At 44.5% G+C, this 24,515-nt stretch overlaps 1 protein-coding gene across 2 annotated transcripts in view; it reads right to left on the minus strand.

Annotated features, from left to right (window-relative positions):
* Positions 1–1,428: 1,428 nt before the first annotated feature.
* The window catches only part of ttc28 (tetratricopeptide repeat domain 28), a 58,602-nt gene continuing 35,515 nt past the window's right edge, over positions 1,429–24,515 (minus strand). For both annotated transcript variants that reach the window (XM_083793970.1, XM_083793971.1), the window contains 25 exons: positions 23,641–23,851; positions 23,148–23,271; positions 22,336–22,489; positions 21,387–21,579; positions 20,825–20,905; positions 19,485–19,737; positions 18,595–18,704; positions 17,811–17,940; positions 16,774–17,001; positions 16,050–16,200; positions 15,400–15,510; positions 14,882–15,020; positions 14,302–14,481; positions 13,282–13,536; positions 12,562–12,771; positions 11,587–11,783; positions 9,812–10,059; positions 9,545–9,669; positions 9,157–9,234; positions 8,021–8,177; positions 6,877–6,953; positions 5,858–5,978; positions 4,903–5,010; positions 3,504–4,125; positions 1,429–3,185 (listed from right to left, as the gene is read on the minus strand). In XM_083793970.1, coding sequence (XP_083650096.1) covers positions 1,994–3,185; positions 3,504–4,125; positions 4,903–5,010; positions 5,858–5,978; positions 6,877–6,953; positions 8,021–8,177; positions 9,157–9,234; positions 9,545–9,669; positions 9,812–10,059; positions 11,587–11,783; positions 12,562–12,771; positions 13,282–13,536; positions 14,302–14,481; positions 14,882–15,020; positions 15,400–15,510; positions 16,050–16,200; positions 16,774–17,001; positions 17,811–17,940; positions 18,595–18,704; positions 19,485–19,737; positions 20,825–20,905; positions 21,387–21,579; positions 22,336–22,489; positions 23,148–23,271; positions 23,641–23,851 — 5,455 coding nt within the window. In that variant the 3' untranslated portion in view covers positions 1,429–1,993. The remainder of the gene's footprint in view (positions 3,186–3,503; positions 4,126–4,902; positions 5,011–5,857; positions 5,979–6,876; positions 6,954–8,020; positions 8,178–9,156; positions 9,235–9,544; positions 9,670–9,811; positions 10,060–11,586; positions 11,784–12,561; positions 12,772–13,281; positions 13,537–14,301; positions 14,482–14,881; positions 15,021–15,399; positions 15,511–16,049; positions 16,201–16,773; positions 17,002–17,810; positions 17,941–18,594; positions 18,705–19,484; positions 19,738–20,824; positions 20,906–21,386; positions 21,580–22,335; positions 22,490–23,147; positions 23,272–23,640; positions 23,852–24,515) is intronic.

Below are 24,515 nucleotides of genomic sequence, written 5' to 3' on the forward strand. Positions count from 1 at the left end.
CAGCCAACTCGGCCTCGGCTCTGATACGTTCAGAAGCAGTTGAGGACACTCTTGACCTTATGGATTTTGAGCCATGAGTTTTGCTGCTTATATTTGATATGCTGTCACATGGTCTAACATCCTCCTGAGCATCATCAACTTGATGTGACTGAGACACTTCCACATTTCCCACACCTTCATTTTCCTCCCCAGCAGCTTCATGCTGCAGGGGGCTTTCATTAGGGCTGCCATGAGCCTCAAGCTGAGGTCCTCTGATTTGTGAGGATTTGAACCAGGCATTAACATCCTCAATGAGACCATCTGTGTGTTTGATAACCTTTTTGAACCATTCGTTTTGCCTTCCTTGTTCATCAGGTGGGACAAGCGGCATTAAAGAGGCATGCAGTTCATTCGAAGTGTGAGACAATTGTATCAAAACGTCAAGTTGCGCTTTAACCAGTGACTCGTTTTTGTCATTTTTCATGAGCTCTTTGATAGAGGTTGTCAGAGCCTTTATTTCATCCACTTTCCTTTTGCGTTCCTTTTGAATTGATTCAATTTTATTTGCAAGAGCTTTTTCAGTGAGATTTATTTTCCTTTTTTCCTTGTCCTGTTTCCCAACGGTTGAATCAACATTTGTTCCACTCATTTTGAATGCACAGGCAAATGACACACAATGTCACAATGAGAATCCAATGCGAGCCAGCTAGCCACATTAAACAGCCACAGCGATCGGCGATCGCAAACAAACAGCAGCGCACGTTATTATTGTTTGACAGTTGACGCACACGTTAGCCCGGCGGGCCACACACACATATCCACACAGCGTAATCAACACAATGTCAGTTTCGCCTCAGCGGCGGGCCCAGCTCAATTGTTCCAACCAAGCCAATATGAGTCAACAGCAGAACGAAATGGGTCGGGTTGTGTTGTGTTACGTTACCGCTTGTCATTTGTGATGCGCTCCGGTTTGATCATTCCATTGTTTGCACTTTGCATGTCGTGCATTGCTCGTTTGCTCCGCGTCCAATAACGTGTGACTTATCGGGTCCTTCTGTGGCTCCAATCCTTGCGTTTGTGTCACTCTTTGTTGACAATGTAAGGCGTCTATAGCGTATGACGCCGAGAGGCTAAAGCGGGGAAATGTTGTATCTGTCAGACTCGCTGCTTCAGTCGTTGTTATAATGAGAATCACTGCTCCAGGCCAGAGTACTGCTTTAGGTATATGTTTATTAAAGTTAAAGTTTACCACAGTGCATCATAGCATCGTAAAAGCGATTTGCGGTCAACAAAGTTGGACCTCCCCCGTTCACCCCCTCTCTCCTTCCATTCATGAAATGCCACCGGTGAACAGCTGACTTTACTACCTGTCTGACACCACCCAACACCACGTGACCATAGTAACCATAGCAACCCATCGAGCTGTCTAACCTGTCCCCAACACCCATAACAAATATCAAAATGTTTTCATTACTCAATTGCTTGTCAAGTTTATATAAAATGTAATAAGTCAATGGGAAAGTTAAATGTACAATATAAACAACAGTCATTGATGAGGGCATTTAACTATCGCAATAAATCCAAATCTGCCCAATGTAGTTCAATAACACAAATATAATAAGCATTTAATTAAGACATCAATACTTTTTCATTACCTGCTAAATGCTTTCTGTAAATATTAAGTTAAAAAACTCTTACAGTGTTGATGGAGGCAGAACATAATGCTCTCTAGTCAGACACGATCAGAATAACATCTAGACATTCAACGTCCCTTTTAAGACACATATTCTCTTTCCAGTTTTCTCCAGGAGAAGGAAGGCACATCACAACATGTGTAATAACAAAGATTAACAAAAATGTCTTCCTTGTCTACAGCAGGTATCGCTTCAATATGCTTGTACTGTAGATTGCTGAAAAATAAATGCATATAACAAATTTAACAATACATAAACCGGTCATCAAACAGAAGACGGACACAGTGGTTCCCAAAGCAACAGGGCATGCATTGAAACCATCAGCACTTAGAAGAGGGGAAAAACTTTCCAGATGAGAGGAATTTGTAACCATTCCCTGAGGGAAGTCTGACGGGATGAGGGTGATCACCAGAACCACTCCCCTTGCCGTTTGTGCCAGACTTAGGCGGGGGTGGCGGAGGTGATTTTGGCTCCAGTTTTCTGTGCCCGTTAGTTTGGCTATCAGAGCTTTGATCCTGAGGTCCCTCTTGATTCTTTCTGGCAGACTCCAGTCTAGGCGAGAGATGTAGCAAACCCAAAACGTCCTTCCGAACCGTGCTCATCTTCATGTTATCCCCTCGGAGAATGCTGGCGGAGTCGGGCACCTCGTGTTTCTGGGTGGCGTTCGCCCAAAATGTCTTCAAGTTGTGAATAGCCTGGACCTTGTTGCCAGGAGCGCTCTTCTGTCTGAGCGGGCTTAGTTCTGTGGCACTGTTCACGGGGCTGTTGCATGCCGAGGTGGACCCGGTGGAAGAGGAAATGGAGAGGGCGGGGGAAGGGGCGCTGCCGGCTGGAGAGGGGATATCAGAGATGGTGGAGACAGAGAGGTTACTGGAGGAGCGTGAAGGTGAGCTGTGTGCGGCGTAAGCGAATTTCAAAGGTTGGGCGTTCGGGTCCAAGGAATGCAGGGAGCTCCGCTCTTTGAAGGAAGGAGAAGGAGAGGATACGGAGAGCGCTGGGCTGCTGCAGCCAGAACTGATCTTCTGTAAGGACGAGGAACGGCAGGGCGGTTTAGGCAGAGTCGGGGGAGGCGTTGAGTGAGAGGAGGAAAGATGAGCAGAGAGGGAGAGGAGGGGGGACGAACTGGCTTTTAGACTCGTTCCACTGCCGGGCCTGCTGAAAGCACTGGTCTTAGACGGACGAAACCCTAGCCCTCCACCAGTTTTGTTCAGAGGTGAGGTCAGCGAGCGTGCGGGGAGAAGGGGTTGCGGTTGCTTAACAACACTCTCGCCTCCTTGCTTCTCAGCCTCCGTCGACGTCTTCTCTACACTGTTGGTCCTCTGCAGGCTCTCTACAGCCTGCATGTGGCTCTGTGTCTCTTCCAGAATCCTCTGGGCCAGCTCCTGGGCGTCCAGCTTCCCAGCAGAGGAGGAGGTTTCCTCCTGAGACTTGACAGTGCTGTCCGTCTCTGTGCTGGACTGGTCTGACTCTGAGCTGCTCACCTTCCCTTCCCCGGCCCTTTGCGAGGACGAGCTGGAACAAATGAACACAGCAACAGTTTTTATTCATTTGTTTTATACTGGTTAAGTAAAGGTTAAATAGAGAGGTATATTTGGCCCAGCTACATCTTATATTAGATATGCTGGACCTTTAGGTCATTTGGGGCTGGCCTACTATAGCTGTTCCCACAGCTGGAACAAAACATGGTGAAGCAGTATTTCACTACTATGCACCACAACCCTAGCCATTTTCTTCCTCCAATGTGGGCATTTTGTAGCCTCAGTTTTCAGTTCTTAATGGGGTTAAGATATTTATTAGGAGAGTGAAGAAAACAACAATGATCCAACTTACATCGCAGGCCTGGACGTGGGACTGGTGGCAACGGTGAGGTGCGGCGCTGGAGATTTCAGCGGAGACGTGGGGGTGCAGATGACACTCCCCTTCATGGCGGACCCCTGACTCCCCGCGGACCCTCTCCCGCCACCCCCCCTCCGGTGGAGCTTGTGTCCCCCCCCGGGAAGTGGCAGTGTGTCACACTCCTTCCCCGTCGCCGCTCCCAGCGGCTCACTGCTGATGATGGAGAATCCCTCGTACTCGCCGTCCTCCCCCTCTCCGCCCACTGCTCCTCCTCCGCCGTGATTGGCCGGCCGACCCCTCGACAAGCCGCCGCCGGGGTGCCGCGGCCCGTGCTGCCGTCTCTCCGTCTCTATGTCGCTTCCCGCCGGCTCCGGTCTGGACAGGAAGCTGAGCGAGGAGGCGAGGGAGCTGAGGCTGTACACGGAGACGGCGTCACCGGAGAGGTTGTCGCCGGGGCAGATTTGGGGGGGCGCGAGGGAACGATGCTGGGCCGGGTAGCCAGCGCCTTGGGGCCAGGCTATGGAGTGAGGCTGCTGGGGGACGGACTGGGAGGACGAGAGGGACTCCAGAGACGAGGAGCTGTCCATGCTCAGACGCTTAGGGAGCTCCGCGGAGTCTGACGGAGAAAAGGAGGGGAACAAGGTCCATAAGGCAGTGGTTCTCAAACGTTTTAATGTCAAGAACCCCCAAAATGATACTCATTAGCATGCGGAACCCCCATTTGAAAATATTTTTACAGCTCTAGCAGTGATTTTCAACCATCTTCATTTCAAGGGCCCCCGGTATACAAGAAAACTACAAGCTCACTGTAAACAAATGGACCCTCATAGATCTTTAACTCTAAAATGAAACCAAATAGACATGTACGCGTCCATTTTGTTTCATATTACGCTCTCAGTTCAATTATTGTTAAACACCTACATTACTACATAAAAAAAAAAGCATGTAAGCACTTTTATTTTATTATTTTACTTGAATATTACATTGTTCAGTAGAAATGAGACACATTAACTGTTTTTGTTTGAAAACCTGTAAAAGGGGTATACATATTTTTATTTTTTTAAGTTCAATGACAAAAGGGTAGACGTAATAAGCTTAGGCTTCAGTCTACTCTGACAAAACTCTGAAAAAACTAAGAACTAAGAATGTTTTTGTATGGGGAAAAAATGCTAATAAACTAAACTAAACTAAACTACTTAATTTACAAGTAGTCTACACGATTAGAGAATGTAGAATAGCTGTTATTTTGATCAACGTTTGCCTGTTATATCTCGTACGACAGCATGGAATTGTGTACAGAATCGTATGACAAAATATTCTAAGTCTTGGGTCTGAGAGGCTGAATCTCATCAAATGGTGAATGGACCTTGATTATATGAAAACCTGGTCTTACCAAAGAGTGCGAGCAAAGCCTGCAGTGCAAAGTGCATGGTCCTCCTGGTAGCCTGCTTCCCTGTCTTCAGGACCACCTCCTCCTGACCCACCTCACAAAGGTCAAACCCTAAAGAGACGCAGGAGAAACATGGATTTATTGTATGCCACATCAGGCTTCCATTATTAGCTTTTCCCTCCCCATTTAGTCCTTATGGTAATTCTCTGTGTATTCTAGTCCAGGGTTTCTCAAAGTAGGTGCCGTGGTACCCTATGGTGCCTTGATGCAAGTCCAGGTGACTACTTTGATGATATTTGGAATTGATCAATATCGCTTCAGTTTAACCACTTACCACTCTATACTTATTCATTGTACTTGGTGCGTTCTTTTATCAATCAATCAATCAATCAATCAATCAATCAATCAAGCGGCAGAGATCACCCCTATGTCGCTCGTTTTTTCCCTCAAGCAAACACGGCCAATTGTGATACCCCAAATCTCGCCCACTCGATCACTCCAGCTTGACCTGGAAATAGTTTTATCCCAATTGGTAATTTGATTTTTGGAGGCTTCTTCGAGTTTGAATAGTCTATTCTGCCATTATGTACTATTCTATACCTGCATATTATTCTATGCGTGTCTATTTTCATCCACTGGTTGTGTTCCACGGCTCTGGTTCCAGTGATCCAGCTGTGTGACAAGTCACAAAGTGATTGCGGAATTTGCCGTCACTTTGAAATGACCCTGGGTGAGCGTAGTGCATACCGATCCTATGAGGCAAAGCCAGTCGATCACTCCGCCCTTGCATCTAAGTCCCATGCGAGTTAGAAAATTGGGGTATTGCAATTCAGCTCTAGTTTACGCAGTGGTGGCCAGGAACTTTACCACAGTGCTACTCAAGCACCTAGTCAATGCTTTATCTGCAATCTAAAAAAAAAGAAGCTAAATGGGTTTAGTCTACTGGTAACATACATACCAAGAGCAGCAAGGAACTCATGACAGCCTGGCAGTCTCCAAAGCTGTACACTGATAGACACCTGGATGGGAGCCAATGAGAAGTCTTGCTCCTTGTCACCTGACTGCAACACCTGGTGAAGCTTTGGGAGGAGGCGATGGGGTCGAGTTCAACATGAAGAGAGGATGAGCAAAGGAAACAAAAACCATGTAACACATAGATATGAGGTTATTCTCATTCTGTCAGTGGTTCTCAACCTTCTTAGAAGTGTTTGCGGCATCAGAGTTTGTCATTATGGCAACTTTCATAATAAATAAATAAATTATACTCTAAACATTCTTTTGCCATTTTTTACAATTTTGAAAAACATTTTTAAATAGTTCAAATATCTACAAGCTCACAATGCATTGATGTAGATCGGCTAGTTGAACTATGTTGAATTTTTTTTCCAAAATCATAAAGATATGGATAATAATTTAAGATAAGAGGTAAGGAGGCCCCAAATACCTAAGCAGATAAACACTTTCCAAGCATCAGTGCCATATTGGCAATACATTTATGAAAGCCCAAAATACTGTGGGCTCCATATATTTTAAAATATAAATAGTTTAACATTAACAACAACAAGGTCTGACTTCAGCTACACAGTAAACTACCCAGAAATGTAACTAAATGGTTGGTTTGGTTACAAATTGATCAATTTAAAACAGTCAATTTCCGTTCATGAAAATATGCCTTTTACTGTGTGTTTATGTCTATCTTTACATCAAAATGCTTTATTTCCATTTCTGCTGAGCAGCACGCTATATTTGCTTAATAGATGATGTTTGCTTTATATTCAGATACATTTGTGTGACTGTAAAGACAAAGCGGAAAAGTGGAGGAGGATGCGTCACACTTGCTTCTGTGCTCCAGGCTGTATGAAAATTGCAATCTGTCTTTTAGCCAGGCTGGGGGAAGGACAATGTGAAAAAACCCATCCATGTCCATATCACATGCACAGTGTGCTGACAACAACAGTATCAGGCCAGGTTAATTACCTTGTTAATGAGTGGTTCACCAGCCTCAGAGGATGTCACTAGTTTGCAGAAAGCCTGGAGAGCTGGATGAGTAAGACCTGAATGTAGGTACATACAGGAGATGATTAGACCTGTACATAACAGTGTTGATTTTGTCAACGACTACCTTTTTCACTGACAAAAAAAGAAATGATGAAACTATGATGACTAAAACTCTGACTAAATATACTGACAATTTCGTCGACAAATAAAAATGAGACTAAAAATGTAGGGAGGGACTACTGGAGAAGATATCCAGCAGAACTAGAAGACAAGTCATTTTATGCATGGTTGTTGTGCGGGTGTTACTCTCTGAAAATAGCCGATCTACAAGATCTAAAAGCTACTTTTAGATCTGCTATTTCGGCACACAGCCGAGTATAAATCAGGCATTTCAACGCCATCACGACCGGCCAAAATACTTTTTTGTCGGCTAAATCAACTGTAGATTTAGTAATCTCAAGAATTGTAGTCCGAAAATAAACAAACTGTCTCTGCGATATTCTCGGGGACATGGCTCTGTATCATTTACGACAGTCAGTCACTCGTATTTGATACAGTGGGTTTCTGGCGAAAATTATACTAATTTGGTGGTAGTAAACATTCGCGTTAATACTGCTATAGTAATGATTTCAGCTGTTACAATTCCAAACATGCAAACATGACACACTTTAATTACTTTTTAATGTCCAATGTATAAACCTTCTATTATTGTTATTCTTGTCATTGTTGCTATTGTTGTTTGTATTTCTCTCTTTCTCCTCTCTCCCTCTCTCTGCAATTTGCATTTAAGCTAATAAAGTTAACAAATGCATTTAGTTAAGTGTAACTAAATGCATTTAAAATTAAATAAAATTTAGATTTATCAGGATTCCAATTAAGAAATAGCAAAACAATAATTCAGGATTTCAATTCAAATAATAGCGAAAAGATTGCAGATCTACACGCTCAAAAAGGTGTCGTGTAGATCTGCTATTTTTGATACGACAGTATATTATGCAATGTGAGTGAGTGTAGAACTATATAGTGGCCCTCTCCATCTTCAGAGAGGGCCACCCCTGTGCTCTGAACAATATAAATGCTGTGGGTACGGTATGTATACTGTAAGTACGGTATGCATGTATACCAAGCAGGGACTGCAGAGTGGTGCTGCACTGCTGGAGGACATCAGCGGGGTCCGACGTGGGGAAATAGACGGCGGCGGGCAGACCACTACCACCGTAGCAGTCCAACCTGAAGCCCACCGCTGACAGCAGCGTCTGCCAGCCTGGCACCCCGCCAACCTGATGCAGAAAGAAAGAAAGGGGGCAACACGTTGCCTTTAGTGACCTGTGGTGTAAACAGTACCCAACTCTGTCTACTTATGTCCTGTATTAACCCATTCTGACCTGAGATCAGATTCATACCAGGTTTTCCACTGGACACACACTGGTCTGATTAACCCATTCTGACCTGAGATCAGCTTCTAAAAATGTCAGTCGTTCTTCGATTTTTCAAAAATAGCAGACCTACAAGCTCGTATCGCGCCACTCGGTGGCGCGATATGAGCTTGTAGATCTGCTATTTTTCAATAGCTAAAGCATAACATGATGCTAATACCAAAATGGGTGCCCGCCCAGAATGGGTTAAAAATGCACTTGAGTAAAAGTACAAAAGTATCGGCATCAAAATGTACTTAAAGGACGACTTCACCACTTGTCAACTTCATCTTCATATAATTGGTCCTCACTACGATAAAATACCGCAATTCTCAGTCTGTGTCTCATAGAAGTGCTGTGGGCAGTTCAGAAACCCGTCCACCATTGACATCGTCGTTAGGCAGATTTGTTTTAAACAAGAAATGGCTTGGAGAGGGACGATTAGCTTGGATTCCCCATTGACGATGTCACTGGTGGACAGGTTTCTGAACTGACCATAGCCCTCCTATGAAACACAGACATATATTATGAACATTAGTGAGGACGTGTTGCGCTGCGACGCGTTCTGTAGGTCTGCTATTTTCAGCATGCAACCAAGTGTAAGGTCAAGCATTATGACGCCATCAAGGCCCGGCAAAATACATGATTGCAGACAAAATCAATTGTAGATTTAGTCGACTAAAACAAGACAAAAACCTTTCAGATGACAAAAATATGACTACCGGTGAAACTAAATGTAATTGTATTCAAGAGACTATGACAAAAGCTACATAAATATTTGCTGTCAAAATCAACAGTGCAGTGGACATGGAGGCAAGTCGATGAACAGACACACTCACGCTACCTTGTTCTCCACGCTCTGCTGTGATGTGTACATGGGGTTACACTGACCGCTGTGGATACGCTGGAGGGATTTCTCTACCTGCAACGAGAATAGAAAGGAGGAAGACAGTCCTGTATCATTTGCAAAAAATGCACAGCATACCCGGAGTAAATCAATTGTTGTTATTGAAAGATTTGGAATAATGCATGGCCATGGTCTCATTTTGAAGGTAACACTTCAAAAGCCCTATTATTGCTTTATTGACGACACACACACACACACGCACACGCACACGCACACGCACACACACGTCGCAATGCAGCGTGGTGCTATCCAACCCCTCGACCCAGTGTTTGAGAACCAGTGGCTTACATGATGCAGTACATGTCTGGTGTGGGTGTTCTCTTACCAGGTGCAGAATGACTCTGAGAGCATCTCTGGCTCTCTCTGGGTACTGGAGGATCTCTGTAAGGGCTTGGCCAACAAGAGACATGGGGCTGTTGAGCTTCACATCGTTGCCAACGAGCATGTAACCTAAAAAGAACACGTATAAGCCGCACGACAACATGTGAAATAAGACAGCGTGTAAAGGAGGCCTCTTCTTGTGGTATACGGCCTGAAAAGTGTGGTAACCCTTAGTATCCATATAGTTTGGGCTTTGAGTTCTTCTTCTTACCAGCCCAGTTGGAGGGGTGTGAGAAGTCTTCGCTGCACTGCAGCGTCCTCATGGCCTCGGTGAGCGCCGTGCTGGCCTTGGTGCCGTTGAGCAGGGCCGTGTAGAAGGCGTGGGTGAACACCTTGGCGGCGGCCACGGCCACGGGCCACAGGGAGACGCACACGCACTGGACCCCCGCCGCCAGGAAGGCCCGCGTGAGACCCACCACGCCGTCCGCCGTCACCCTGCCTCCGGACTCTGGGAACAACCTGCGTGAGGAGAGCACGGTAGCGTCAGTAAGGACGCGGGCACATACGCACCGAGAAGCGTCAAGAAGGCGCCTAAGTCCACAGGCGTCTCTTCCTGGTTTTACTCAATGTCTGCCGAGGACTTAAAGGGATTGTGACATTAAAAAAAAGGTTTAGGAATTGTTCTTGTTTTTTTTTAGGTTTTCTAATCTCAATTGCACCCAAAAAACATGAACTTTTAACATTCAGTAGATTTTCTGTGATCTGGGGTTTTCTGGCTCAAACAGGTGCTCTGATTTGCCGGCAGTAAGTCACTTACTGCAAATCCCATATATGTCAATGGGATTTGCCAGCAGATGTCACTGTTTCACTGTGTTGCCTGTTTTCATTGTAGCTCAAAAGGCCCAAAAAACCCCAAAGAAAACTTCAGACCACAGAAAATCCACTGAATGTTCAAAGTTCAGGTTTTTTGGGTGTAATTGAGGTCATAAAACCTAAAATAAAAAATAAAAATAAATGAAAATTAATGTCATAAAACCTTTAATTAACTTATTTTTTATGATCTCCCAGACTGCCAACAACGCCATTAACGCCTTTTTAAAACTTTTTTAAAAATGAAATTAAAAAATGTATAGAAACTGACGGTCAGGGCCTTTTTTGCGCCCCCTAGTGGCGATGGATGAGTCAAACAGCTGGTGGATGGAAATGACGCTCTCGTGCGGCCTCAACTGCAGGTTGCAGCCGCCGCGCGAGCGTCATTTCCACCCACCAGCTGCATCCATTAGCCTGCCCTCACTGTTTTCACATATTGTACAGTTAATATAAAACATATTGTACAGTTAATATAAAAAAAATATTTTGCCCATTAGGACCACTCTACGCAATGTCATCAAACAGCGACTCGCACCTATGGTGACGTCATTCTACATGCCACAGGTTTCTGCGTTAACACAATTTTTTGCCAAAATTATTACGTAATCGTCTAAACGCAATTATTAGTGATGATCACAATTATATTGTCATAATTGACATAATCGTTCCATCCATGTTGAAAAGATTTCATACATTTAAAAAAAAAAGCTGAATTACCAGATCTACAAGCTCACAACGTGTCACTTGAGGGACGCGTTGTCAGCCTTTTTCAAGTATAAAAATAATGAATATGTCAGTAATTTCTTTGTATATTGTACATTTCTTTGTTATTTGTCATATCTGCCCTGTGCATTTTTTTATTACCAGGTAAACAGAAATGTATTATTTATTCATAATGTTCCAATGCTCAATGCCAAAAACACAATTCAATCCTTCATCGCAATTATTGTTGAATCGTCAACTTAACCCATTCTGAACGGGCACCCATTACGTTATGCTTTAGCTATTTAAAAATAGCAGATCTACAAGCTCATAGCGCGCCACTGAGTGGCGCGCTAATAGCTTGTAGGTCTGCTATTTTTGAAAAATCGAAGAACGACTGACATTTTTAGAATCTGATCTCAGGTCAGAATGGGTTAAACTTGTAATGGTGACAGCGCTAACGGCGGTCGGTACCTCAGAACGACCAGTTTGACGGACAGGCTCAGGCCCAGGATGTCTGCGGCGGTCAGCAGGACGTCCTGCAGCGGGGGACTGTCGTCACAGACACTGTCCACCTCACACAGGCTGTCCCCCTGCTCCTCCTCCTCCTCCTCCTCCTCCTCCTCCTCCTCCGCTCCTCCTCCCCCTCCTCCTCCCATCGTAAGCGAGGCCTTTTGATTGATTGATTGATTGAATACCTTATTATTAGTGAGAAATGTATACAACAGCACGTGTTGCAGTAAGACATGCCAGACAGGCTAAAAGGAGAACGCAAAAAAACAAACATGTATTCATATGTATTCAATTCATCAACATAGTATACAAAAACCAGTGATACAAATCAAGTTTGTTCTAAATTGGGTGCTCCCAATCTGGGAGTCCCAGATCATGGTCGTTTTGATTGATTGATTGAAATATTTATTAACAGTTTGTAGAATTTACAGTACATTTTAAGCACAAACTCAATACAAAGACTGTTAACTGTGAGTGGACGACCCAATTAAGCATTACACTTGTTTACAACAGGGTCCACATTGTTCAATTCATCAAAACATTTAGAGACATACAAATAGACACTTCTATGTAGCTAAAGAACAGAACAGGAATTCATCATATAGGAAGCAAAAAGGGAAAAGATACATATACAGTGAGGGGAAATGGGGCGGGGGGATTCAGATTTTACAGAGGCCAGTTTCGAATTGCAGCCATCCGTAGGTGCCCTTTGAGAGCGGTTTTGAAGGAGTCAAGGGATTCACATGTCTTAATGACTGTTGGTAGGGCGTTCCACATTTTGGTGGCATAGGAGCGAAAATAATTTAGTCCCTTGTTTGTGCCGAATCTGGGTTCCCTCTAGTGTTGTGTCTGTGCGGGTCTCACTCACTTTGGAGAAGTAGCCTACTGTAGTCAGGTTGAGGGCACTATTTCGACCATCTTAAATACTTGCCATACCTTGCCATACCGATCCACCATCGTCCCGCCTGAGGTCGCAGAAGAACCAACGCCCACATGGGGCGCTGTGTGCTTGGCTCTGCCGCTTGCTGCCTCTTCTCCCCCTGTGTGGCGGTAGCGGCGGGGGTGGTCTTCTTGGCCAGCGGGCGGGGCAAGGACCACGGCGGCGAGCTTCCAGGATATTTGGGTGGCGAAGTGAACGCACTCGGCCTGAGAGTAGGGATGGAGATCGTTCATTTTTTATTGATAACGAGTACCTTATCGATCAGGCTTATTATGACGCCAGGTTCTTATTGAGCCCGCTATCGAGAACTTTCTATCATTTTGTGGTTGACAAAGATGACAAATTCTGAACAGAACCAGTATCTTTTACTAGGGCCTTCAAATACAGTACTTTTCTAACAGACGGAAGGCAATTGAATGTTTTACTTTTGGGAAAAAATATTGAAGAAACTGTTAACTGGTTAATTAATATGTGTACCGTCACTTTAAAAGTGTAATTTTGTTTACCTGGGCAACACTGGTTGGCAGGTATCAATACACTTTTAGACCGACATGTTTGTGCCAGCATGGGTGATTAGATTTAGTTCTTGATCGCCTCTTGTCTTGCGTGTTTAAACATGACGTCATGGGCTTGATAAGCCCAAAGCTTATTGGGTACTCAATAAGCTTGTTATTGTTTTAGTTTCAGTTTTTTTTTTATTCGAGCTCCATCCCTACCTGAGAGAGGGCCGCCAGCACGCGCTCCTTGGTGGCCGAGGCGCCGGTCAGAGGGTTGCAGCCCAGCTGCTCCACCAGCCACAGTGCCTCCTCCTGCGCTGAGGGGAGGGGTCCCCACAGCCAGCGGTCCACCACGCTGCTGGAGGGCATGTGAGAGCCCCCTCCCCCCACTACCGTGGCCATGGAGCCGCCGGGGCACAGCCCTACTCCTCCTCCTCCTCCTCCTCCTCCTCCTCCTCCACGCCGAGGATGGGGCTGAGCGTGTGATGGATGGGGACACCAAAAGAGAGATTAAAACCCATTCTGACCTGAGATCAGATTCTAAAAATGTCTATTACATCCTGACAGTTTCATTATTAACCCATTCTGACCTGAGATCAGATTCTAAAAGTGTCTTCGATTTTTCAAAAATAGCAGACCTACAAGCTCGTATCGCGCCACTCGGTGGCGCGATATGAGCTTGTAGATCTGCTATTTTTCAATAGCTAAAGCATAACATGATGCCGACACCAAAATGGGTGCCCGGTCAGAATGGGTTAGAGACCCAGGACACAAACTAGTGAAAAAAGATGATTTACAAGCGCTGCAAAGCTTGTAGATCAGCTATTTTCACTACTACTTAATTATTATATTGTTTTACTCATGGAATTTCTTAGATTTGTTTGTTTGATTTAAAATGTACACAATTTATGTATTTATTATTAAAGTAAATCACACACGTGTGAAGTGAGGGGCGCTCTTATCATACATCATCTCATTCCGGCCAATCACTATTTGTGTCCTCACCTTGGTCTTCAATGTTTGTGTTTACACAAATCATCATGTATGTAGGCCTATCACAATTATTAGTACACAATAGTCTAATCATATCATTTTGTATAATCGTCATAAGAATGTCCATGTTGAAATATGTTCGTACATTTATGCCAGGTATTGCGTTATTTGCAGTTATCGCATTATCGACCGCTACACATTACGTTACTTATTTTCTCTGTTGTGTGGATTTCTCAATAGAGCTACCTTGTGGGTGGTCCTCAGGCTGGCCAACGAGGGCACAGAGATGAGACTGAAGCGCTCGTACAGGTACTCGTTGGACGAGCTGCCTTTGAGCAAGGCATAGGGGACGAGGTACAACTCCCCCTCCAGCACCAGGACCAGCTGTCTGTGTCTCCCTACGGGGCCACTGCTGTGCATCAGGCCCTGCGGCGTGGGGGGACGGTAGAGGAACACACAGAGTCACAACCCCGCTCAGACAGAGAAGGAATAAGAAAACACTTGGTTGCACTTTGAAAATAGCCCATCTGCAAGCTCACAACGTATTGCAAGCGCAACACGTTGTGTGCATGTAGATCTGCTATTTTCAAAGTGCATCTCCCCGAGCGCAACCAAAACATAAAAATTACCCGTCTTTTAAGTTCTATTGAATCTCTTCTCCACAAGTCCCTACCTGATATTTTAGTCTAGTTTTTATTTGTTGACGAAATTGTCAAATATATTTTGTCTATAGTTTTTAGCTTAGTTTTTATTACGATTTTGTCAGTGACAAAAGGTAGTCAGCACACTTGTTTTCGTCGTCGACAAAATCAACACTGATGCGTACCCCTTCCATCGGAGCTATCAGTAAGTCATAGAGGGCTCGTAGAGGAGGCTGGCCGGGGCTGCTGCGTCGATGAGGAGCAGAGCTGTCTTTCACTGGAGATACAGCCGAACTGAATAGGCTGCTCATACTCTGACAACTCCTACAGAGAGAGAAAGACACACAAGTACGTCATGTCCTAGTACGGGCGAATAGGGGCAGGCGATCAACGTCACATGACTCTATGTTTGACCCCGCAAAAACTCGGATGTGTGTCTCAAAGAATATGATTATCCCATTCTGAACGGGAACCCATTTTGGTGTCGGCATCATGTTATGCTTTAGCTATTGAAAAATAGCAGATCTACAAGCTCGTATCGCGCCACCGAGTGGCGCGATACGAGCTTGTAGGTCTGCTATTTTTTGAAAAATCAAAGAACGACTGACGTTTTTAGAATCTGATCTCAGGTCAGAATGGGTTGATCAGACCAGTGTGTGTCCATGTGGAAAACTCGTATGAATCTGATCTCAGGTCCGTTTACCTGTTGAACAGGTTGTTTCTGGACACCATCCGCACATATCCTGTGGGGTCGTCCAGCTGCTGCTCTAAGAGATCTCCTGCTTCACTCTCTGTCTCGCTGCTGGAGAAGGCTCTGTTGAACACACAAGTACACACACACACACACACACACCCGTGATGATTTGTCAACTACCGTTTTTTTCCGCGGACGAAAACCAAATGAAACCTATGCTGTGAGAACTTAAACTTAGACTGGGACAGGCCTATACTGACAATTTAATCTACAAAATAAAAACTAGTGGAGAAGAGATCCAGTAGAACTAAAAGACAAGTCATTTATATGTTTGGTTGTGCTCTGAAAATAGCCGGTCTACGATCTTACAAGATTCTCAACCTTTTTAGGTCCGCAATCCCCAAAATAATCATATTTGAACTGGGGACCCACCCCGACAAGCACTTGGACTTGTAAGAGTTGAGGCATTCAATTTTGTGTGATTCGGTTCCACAGATAAATATTGTGAAAATAGCCGATCTACAAGCTCACACCGCCTCGCGGTTCAAAATGTATTTGCCTCTTTCTTATATTATTATTAGAAAATTTGGCCAATGTTTTAGCAGGTTTTTTCAACAGTTTGTTGATGACTTTTGATACAGTAATGGCGGTCACAGTACCTGCTGGGATGGCTGTCCAGGCCCAGGGCCACTCTGGCGTTGCACATGTATTGTTCCAGGGACACTGCAGCGCCACTGGCTCCTGCAGCCCTGTCCTCCTCCCGTCCCGGAGCCTCTCCCCCCAGGTACACCTCGTGGAACTTCACAATACCTGCGCCGCGTGAAGTAAAGGAGAAATGTCCATCTCACGACTGAAAAATGGTGTCCCATTTAGAGAAACCGTGTGAAAGGAGAAATCACAGATTGAGGCTTTAACTATGTTTTACTATTATGAAATGATCCCAGAGCATTAGGATTTTATAGAAGATGGTTCTGTACATTATTGCTAGGTTGACCACTTCAAATGCCCAAATAATAACCACATTTGGATTACATCTTTAACACTTTATATGAGATGAGAGATGAGATGAGATATGAAGATGACCACTGAAAGTTTTATAAAGCAGAGAGGGGGGGTCTTTTTTCATTCAGATTCAAAGGTGAGAATTGGCTCTTCTGGTAGAGAAATTTTGATAAACTGAAACCTGGCCAAATATGTTGTGGTTATTGGATTAAAACACCCAAATCAAATGATGTATAATGAAGATTTCCTCTCTGCATGTATATACCTTCCTTTGTATAAATTCGGGGCAGATGTCCGGCTTTGGCATCCATAGGAAGCGTGTGTTTTGGGCATGCAGTACAATGACAGTCGTATACCGTACACTGTAAATATATACTGTACCTGTCTCAGGAGCCAGTAGCCAACTGTACAGAAACTCCCCGGCAACAGAATAGTAGAGAACCAGAGCCTTCTCCCTGTTCACCGTGTCCAGCATGTGCTCCACGGTGACCGGGACGTATGGGTCAGAGGTCATGGCCTGCTGACCTCCCGTCTGCCGTTCCACCAGGAGGTCAGCGAAGGCCCGCGTGCGGCCTCGCTCCGCTATGGCCAACGCCTCGTCATGGCGGCCTGCAAGAGACAGAGAGTCAAAGACACAAGTGGCGTGGAGTTCAGTGACAAAAAGAAATATTTGATAAAGTGAGAATGCCTTAACCACTTAAAGATGGAGTGCCATTATTTTTTCCACCCTAAAACATGCTCCTTTCTGAACATACAAAAGTTAATTAAAAAAATAAATAAATAATAATATATATATATATATATATATATATATTAATAAAAAAGAAGAGAAAAAAACAATTATACTTACGCGGCCAGTGTGGCTTGTTTATTATTATTATTATTTTCTTGTTGTTTATACTTTGGGAATATTATTATTATTATTATTTTTTCTATATTGTACTTCTGTTAATTATTTGACTTATGTTCAGAATAAAGTTTTTCATTCATTTTCATTCATTCATTCATGATCATCAGGTCTTATTGTTATATAAGGAGGAAGACATTTTTCCAAAAGGTGTACAGTATTTGTTAAAATGATGTTTTTATGTGGACAGGACACGCCCACCAGCTCATTAAGTATGCCTGGTTTGCCTGTTGGGTGGTGATGGGTGGTGATCCACCTGAACTGCCGCGCCCACAGCTGTAGTTGTATGATAAAGTATGCACACAAACGACCCATATGGAGTCTAATGAAGTGCTGTCACCTCATACACACACAACTGGAAAAGTAATTGTGGCACTCCATCTTTAAAGGCGAATTCCGGACCAGCCGTTTTCATTTTGTGAGCTGTGATTCACTGGTAGTTTACATACCGTACATTTACATAATAAAATAAGTGGATACAACAGGCACGACATTTGTAAATGATGTTTACCTAGGCTGACGAGAACCCTTTGGAGAGCTTGATAGGAGCTGGTTTGCAGGTCAAACAGGGAGAGCCTGTAGTCTGTGTTCTGTTGGGTCTCATGACGGATCGTCTCGAACAAGGCAGATGCTCTGTACAGCTGGAACGTGTCGAAAACACAAACAACGGACCAGATCACTCTCACCATAATATGCTAGATCAGTGGTTTTGAACCCTTTTCATATCAAGGCCCATTAATTATCCTGCATTTGAGCCATTTGATGAGATTTAGCCTCTCAGACCCAAAACTAAAGAATATTTTTGTCATCATTGGATACGATTTTGTCCACAATTCCATGCTGTATTGATGTTGGTAACATTAGGAGAGACAACATGCAAATCATGCAGATCAAAATAACAATTAAATTCTTCTACATTGTCTAATTGTGTAGACTTCTTGTAATTAATGCAGACAATATATATCGTCTCTGTCGGGTGGAAATTAACTTCATAGGTCCAAAACCGTTACCTTCTCAGGAATCAAATAAAAAAATAGCAAAAGTAGCAGATTTACAAGCTCAAAACGTGTCACTTCACGTCGTGTTTTGAGCTTGTAGATCTGCGATTTTGGATGTTTTGTGTGACGCTGAAGCATTAATCTGTTCATTCATTCATAGTAGGGCATTCATACAAAAAAAAAACCCCACAAAAAGTTAAAATATGGAGATAAGAGGTTTCTGCCCGACAACAACGATAATAGTACAGTAGAATAATTCCTACACACACACACGCGTGGACAGAGACAGGAACACACCTGGTGCTGTGCCTCCTCCAGATTGCCACTGCACCACAGAGACAGTCCAAGGTGGTGGCGGAGCTTAGCTTCATCCTCCCTCCTACCCAGCTGCTCTGCCACATGTAGACCTAGGAGAAAAAGGGGTGAAAAGCACTGGCAAATCTCTGAACTGAACTAAACTAAACTGGGCTTTAGGAGGAGCTTAGAGCCTAAAGCTTGTTATATATTTTATTTTGACAGCATGCTTTAGAAAGGAGTGGAAAAGAGTCACTTGGGAACCGGAAGGTTCCCCAGAGTTACTGTAGAAGTGTCCTTGAACAAGACACTGGACCCCTAATTGAACAAGACACTGGACCCCTAATTGAACAAGACACTGGACCCCTAATTGAACAAGACACTGGACCCCTAATTGCTCCCAATGAGCAGGTTGGTGCCTTGCATGGTTTCCTCCACCATCGGTGTATCATTGTAAATCATTGTAAAGCGCCTTGGATGAAGGCGCTATATGAATATTATTTTCAGGCCTCGTGGCTACATTACATTACATACATTCTGAGAAGTCATATCTGCTCATTCCATCAACGCTTACACTACCAGCAGGACCATGCCGTCCAATCTTGCATTCGTTACCACTACACAGTACACACAGTATACTTGGCTGACCGCAGTCCCACAGGGGTCTGTCGGTTGTAGATCGGCTATTTTCGGTGCACGGCATAATGGTACAACTAAGCATAAACAAGGCTTAAGTCTCCACGACCCGTTTTTATTTGTTGACAAAATTGTCAGTATGTTTAGTCATAGTTTTCGGTAGCTTAGTTCTTATTTAGTTTTCGTCAGTGGAAAAAGGCTAGTAATAGATTTAGTCGGCGAAATCAACACTGCAACTCAGACAGGTGCTCCTATACCTTCTTGCAGGTACATGACGGCCTGCGTGTAGTTCTGCAGTGCGTGGTGCGTCCTCCCCAGGCTGCCGTAGGCCAGCGTCTTGGCATTGAGGTCGTTGGTCTGCGCGGCGACGCTCAGGTGCTGCTCCTGGAACACCACGGCTCTCTCGAAGTTCCCCAGAGCCTCGTAGGTCAGGCCCAGGTCCCCGTACGCCCGGCCCTGGCTCCTCACGCAGCCCGTCTGCTCCGCGATGTCCAAGGCCCTCTGGTGCCACTGGCAAGGAAGACAAGTCAGTTAAACACTTTAATCCATGAGATTATATAGTCACACGTAGTCAGATATTGGCCCCGAAAGACTGGCGTGCTGTATAAACCTTCTGGGCACGTACAGGCTGACCTTTGCTGCGTGTCATTCCCCTCTAACCCCATTTCCTGTCACTAACCTGTAGTGTTGTGTAATTGTTGCGTTATTATGGATCCCACCACAGTTCTAGGAAAGCCCTACTGTCATTGGCCAGTATAGTCACTGTGATTGACAGTTCTCATTTTTGCAACTATGCCTAAACCTAAGCAAGTAAGCATACACCTAATTTCAGTAAAACTATGTTTATACTATACCTAACCTCAGTAAAACTCTGCCTTAGCCTAACCTTAACCGTAACCCAGTAAAATTGTGCCTGCCCAGGAGCCAGTCAGACACATTGTAAGGCGGGTCTATCCTAGAACGTTCATATCATAATCATGCATCTCATATGGTACACTAAGTGTACCATACTGCAGTGCTGTGTCATTGTCTCATATGGTACACTAGCCTGTAGTGCTGTGTCATTGTCTCCTATGTACTGTATGGTACACTAGCCTGTAGTGCTGTGTCATTGTCTCATATGTATGGTACACTAGCCTGTAGTGCTGTGTCATTGTCTCATATGGTACACTAGCCTGTAGTGCTGTGTCATTGTCTCATATGGTACACTAGCCTGTAGTGCTGTGTCATTGTCTCATATGGTACACTAGCCTGTAGTGCTGTGTCATTGTCTCATATGGTACACTAGCCTGTAGTGCTGTGTCATTGTCTCATATGGTACACTAACCTGTAGTGTTGTGTCATTGTCTCATATGTATGGTACACTAACCTGTAGTGCTGTGTCATTGTCTCATATGGTACACTAACCTGTAGTGTTGTGTCATTGTCTCATATGGTACACTAGCCTGTAGTGCTGTGTCATTGTCTCATATGGTACACTAACCTGTAGTGTTGTGTCATTGTCTCATATGGTACACTAGCCCGTAGTGCTGTGTCATTGTCTCATATGGTACACTAGCCTGTAGTGCTGTGTCATTGTCTCCTATGGTACACTAACCTGTAGTGCTGTGTCATTGTCTCCTATGAGCTGGTACACTCCTCCCAGTGCACTGCTGGCTTCCCCTTCTAGTGATTTATCCTGAGGGCAAAACAAACAGGTGATATTCTCTGCTACATTCCATTTCTGCATGCTAATGTCACATCCATATGGACCAAGGTTCAGGCATGGAAATAGGGTAAAGTTTATTTTTGTTTTTGTACTGTTACCCAGTATTCATCAGCTGTGTAGTCATTGTTTTATATAAGAGAACATGTTGTTTCCCTGATGCTCTCTACTGTCTTCACTGTGTGTGTCAATCCACGTTGCTAAAGCCAGACATCCATGCTGGCATATTTTGTTTTAAGGATAATAGCAAACAATAAAGCAGATGTATTAACAATTTATTAGAGCAAATTATTTTATTAGTTTCTGGACATTTAAATTGTATATAAAGTGATCATCGTACCTGGTTCTCCCCTGCCACAAACGCATTGAGAATTCAAAGGCGGTACTGACAAAAACATACTGTATGGCCAAAATGAAAATCAACGTGATTAAAAGTGAACATCTGAACCCTTACCCCTGCAGTGTGTGCAATGTTGAGCTGGTGCTCCAGACAGGAGAGAGCCTGCTCATAGTTCCCCAGCTGGCTGTGCAGGGTGCCCAGCTCCCCGTACGCCTGGGCCTTGCCTCCCCCTTCCCCGCCCAGCTCATGAGCCACCACCAGCTGCCTCTCGAAACACACCAGAGCCTGCTGGAGACTGCCCAGGGCCCTGGAGAGAGAGAGACACACAGTGCACGCAATGCAGAGAATGACGGGGTCGGGAACGCATCTGTGTCACCTTCGTTTTTAACCACTCATAGTGCGGCACTTGTAGATCTGCTGTTTTTTAGTCATGTGATCAACACGGATCTGCTTGATTTTTCATATTCCATCCTGAATAACTTTAGATTGACAGTTTGCATGACTGGCCCATTTAACAAAATGCCACAACTCATGAACGCAGCGTCCGTTTGCGGTGAAACGGCACATGCACATTCTCACTAGGCTGAGGAAGAAATGTTTCAAATCATGATCACAAAACTCTCAATGAATTCATTGCTTCATGGGGTGTGCAATTTATATGAAAATACGTTTTTTTTTGGGGAGGTGAACCACTCATTTAAACCCTATTTAGACTTGGTTGCAGGTGTTAAAATAGTAGATCTACAAGATCACATGCGTTGTGATCTAAGACAGAAAGGCATCCTGTGACAGGCATGGACATGTTCTGTTCTGAACCCTGGCTGCATTGGGTTTAAAAATAATCTGTAGGTCACGAAATTGATTTACTTGGCGCTGATACTTGGGAATCAAGTATTTTGCTAAGGCAAAGATTAGAGATTTATTGCTGAAATTAAGCCGATCTGTGAGAGTGCAGATTGGTCATTTTTGCAGATTGTTTAGCTTGAATGTTCCCCTATTATGACATGGCCAGAACGGGGAGTTCAGGAGGTGATGATCGAAACGTGACTTCCTTAGTGATTACCTGTGTGCGTTCCCCAGTCCTCTGTAGGCCTTCTCCTGGTCCTGGAGGTGGTTGAGACTCTGGGCCACCGTCAGGTATTTCTCATAGTACTGGATGGCCTCCTCATAGTCTATCAGAGCTTCATAGCACTCTGCCAGGTTCCCGTAAGCTCTGCCTGCAATCACAGAAACACATTAACATTTTACTTCAGCAGAAGGTTAGAGTTAGCATTGTGTTTGTGAGGTTAGGGCAGTAGTCCCCTCCCTGCGCTCCACCGCGGAGGTTGTGGGTTCGAATCCACCGTTGTCAGGCGTGTACGCAAACCCAATTAATTGATTCGGGGGAGAAGCCAAGCGGGGGAGAGTAATAATTGTCACTGCACGTAATCCTACAGGCTGGCCGGCACCTGTCAGCAGGGAGTGTTTGGGAGAGAGGTAGGGTTGTCCCGATGTTAGGAAGGGACTAGTCACTAGTGGACAAGAGATCCAATATAAGTCATTTTACACTTGGTTGCATGCTGAAAATAGCAGAAGATCGGCTATTTTCAGCAAGTGTAAAATCAGTCATTACGACAGCGTCAAGGCCTGCCAAAATACATTTTAGTGTACTCAACTGTAGATTAAGTAGACTAAAATCTTATGACATTTAGTCGACTAACACTAAAACATTCCAGGTAACTAAAATGTACTAAAGCTAAATGAAAACTATTCAAAAGATTATGAACAAAACTAAAATAAAAAATTGCTAGGCGCCACCCGGGCACCACACCAAAGGCAGAAGGGCGGTGCACACACACACACACACACACACACACACACACACACACACGGTACCTCTGTCCAGCATGCTCTCAGAGCCGCTGAGCTGCTGCAGCGTGGCCAGCTGCTGCTCCAGGTGGCCGATGGCCTCCTCGAACACGCCCGTGTTCATCCGCGTGATGCCCATGTTCCCGTGCACCTGCACCAGTGGTGGAAAAAGCACTCCTAAGTTACGTGTACTTAAGTAAAAGTATCAATACAGCAATGTAGAAATACTCTGTTACAAATAAAAGTCCGGAGTTCAAAATGTACTTGAGTATAAGTACACATTTCTGACTTGATCATGCATCTCACGCTTCTAAGAGAGGATTCAGACTAAGTAATTAGCGCGAGGTAGTAATGGAAGATTTCACCTCCCGGTTTTAGGGGGGGATAATGAAAGGCGGGGCTTTTCCCAGAGTAAAATCTGCCTCATCTTGGCACTCTATGGCCTTTATCATGAAAAATTCCCCAGCACAAAAACAAAGTAAATGTACTGTACTTAGTTATACTTTGGCCCCCCACTGACCTGCGCCTCCAGCCGGGTGTCCCGGAGCCCCACGGCCAGGGCCAGCTGTGTCTGGTAGCACTGCAGCGTGGTGACGTAGTCTCCCAGGGCCATGTGCACGGCGGCCAGGTGGCCCAGGGCGCGGCACTCCCCCGCCCGGTCGCCCAGGTCCCTGCGCAGGGTCAGCTCCTGGCTGTGGAAGGACAGCGCCGAGTCCAGCTGTCGCAGGTGCCTGCGGAGATTGTGGGTGGGGGGAAAAAAATTTACCCATTCTGACCTGAGATCAGATTCATACGAGGTTTCCGCCGGACACACACTGGTCTGATGAAACCATTCTGACCTGAGATGAGATTCTAAAAATGTCAGTCGCTCTTCGATTTTTCAAAAATAGCAGACCTACAAGCTCGTATCGCGCCACTCGGTGGCGCGATATGAGCTTGTAGATCTGCTATTTTTAAATAGCTAAAGCATAACATGATGCTGACACCAAAATGGGTGCCCGGTCAGAATGGGTTAAAGTATACTTGAATGTTTTGCTTGAGTAAAAAAGTATCAATATGGTGAATGGTGAAGAATTGTGAAAAATGCTCCAGTTAGTAAAGGTTTCCGGAATGCCAAATGTACTTGAGTGAAAGTACAAGTGTTAGCGTCAAAATATACTTGAAGTGCCAAAAGTTAAAGTACTCATTATGCAGAACGTCCCATTGCAAGTTTTCAAATGTATAAAAAAATAATTTGAAAATAGCAGATCTACAAGCTCACAATGCGTTGCCTAACAAAACCTGGGTCAGGCTTGACACATGTGAAAATCAACTGAACATAAAACAAGCCTTGTACAAGATATGTAGTTTTTTATAAAGTGCTTCAGATCAACTACAATAATTCTGGAAAAAGGC

The sequence above is a fragment of the Protomyctophum parallelum genome (assembly GCF_964188405.1).
Source record: "Protomyctophum parallelum genome assembly, chromosome: 21".
Lineage (NCBI taxonomy): Eukaryota > Metazoa > Chordata > Actinopteri > Myctophiformes > Myctophidae > Protomyctophum > Protomyctophum parallelum.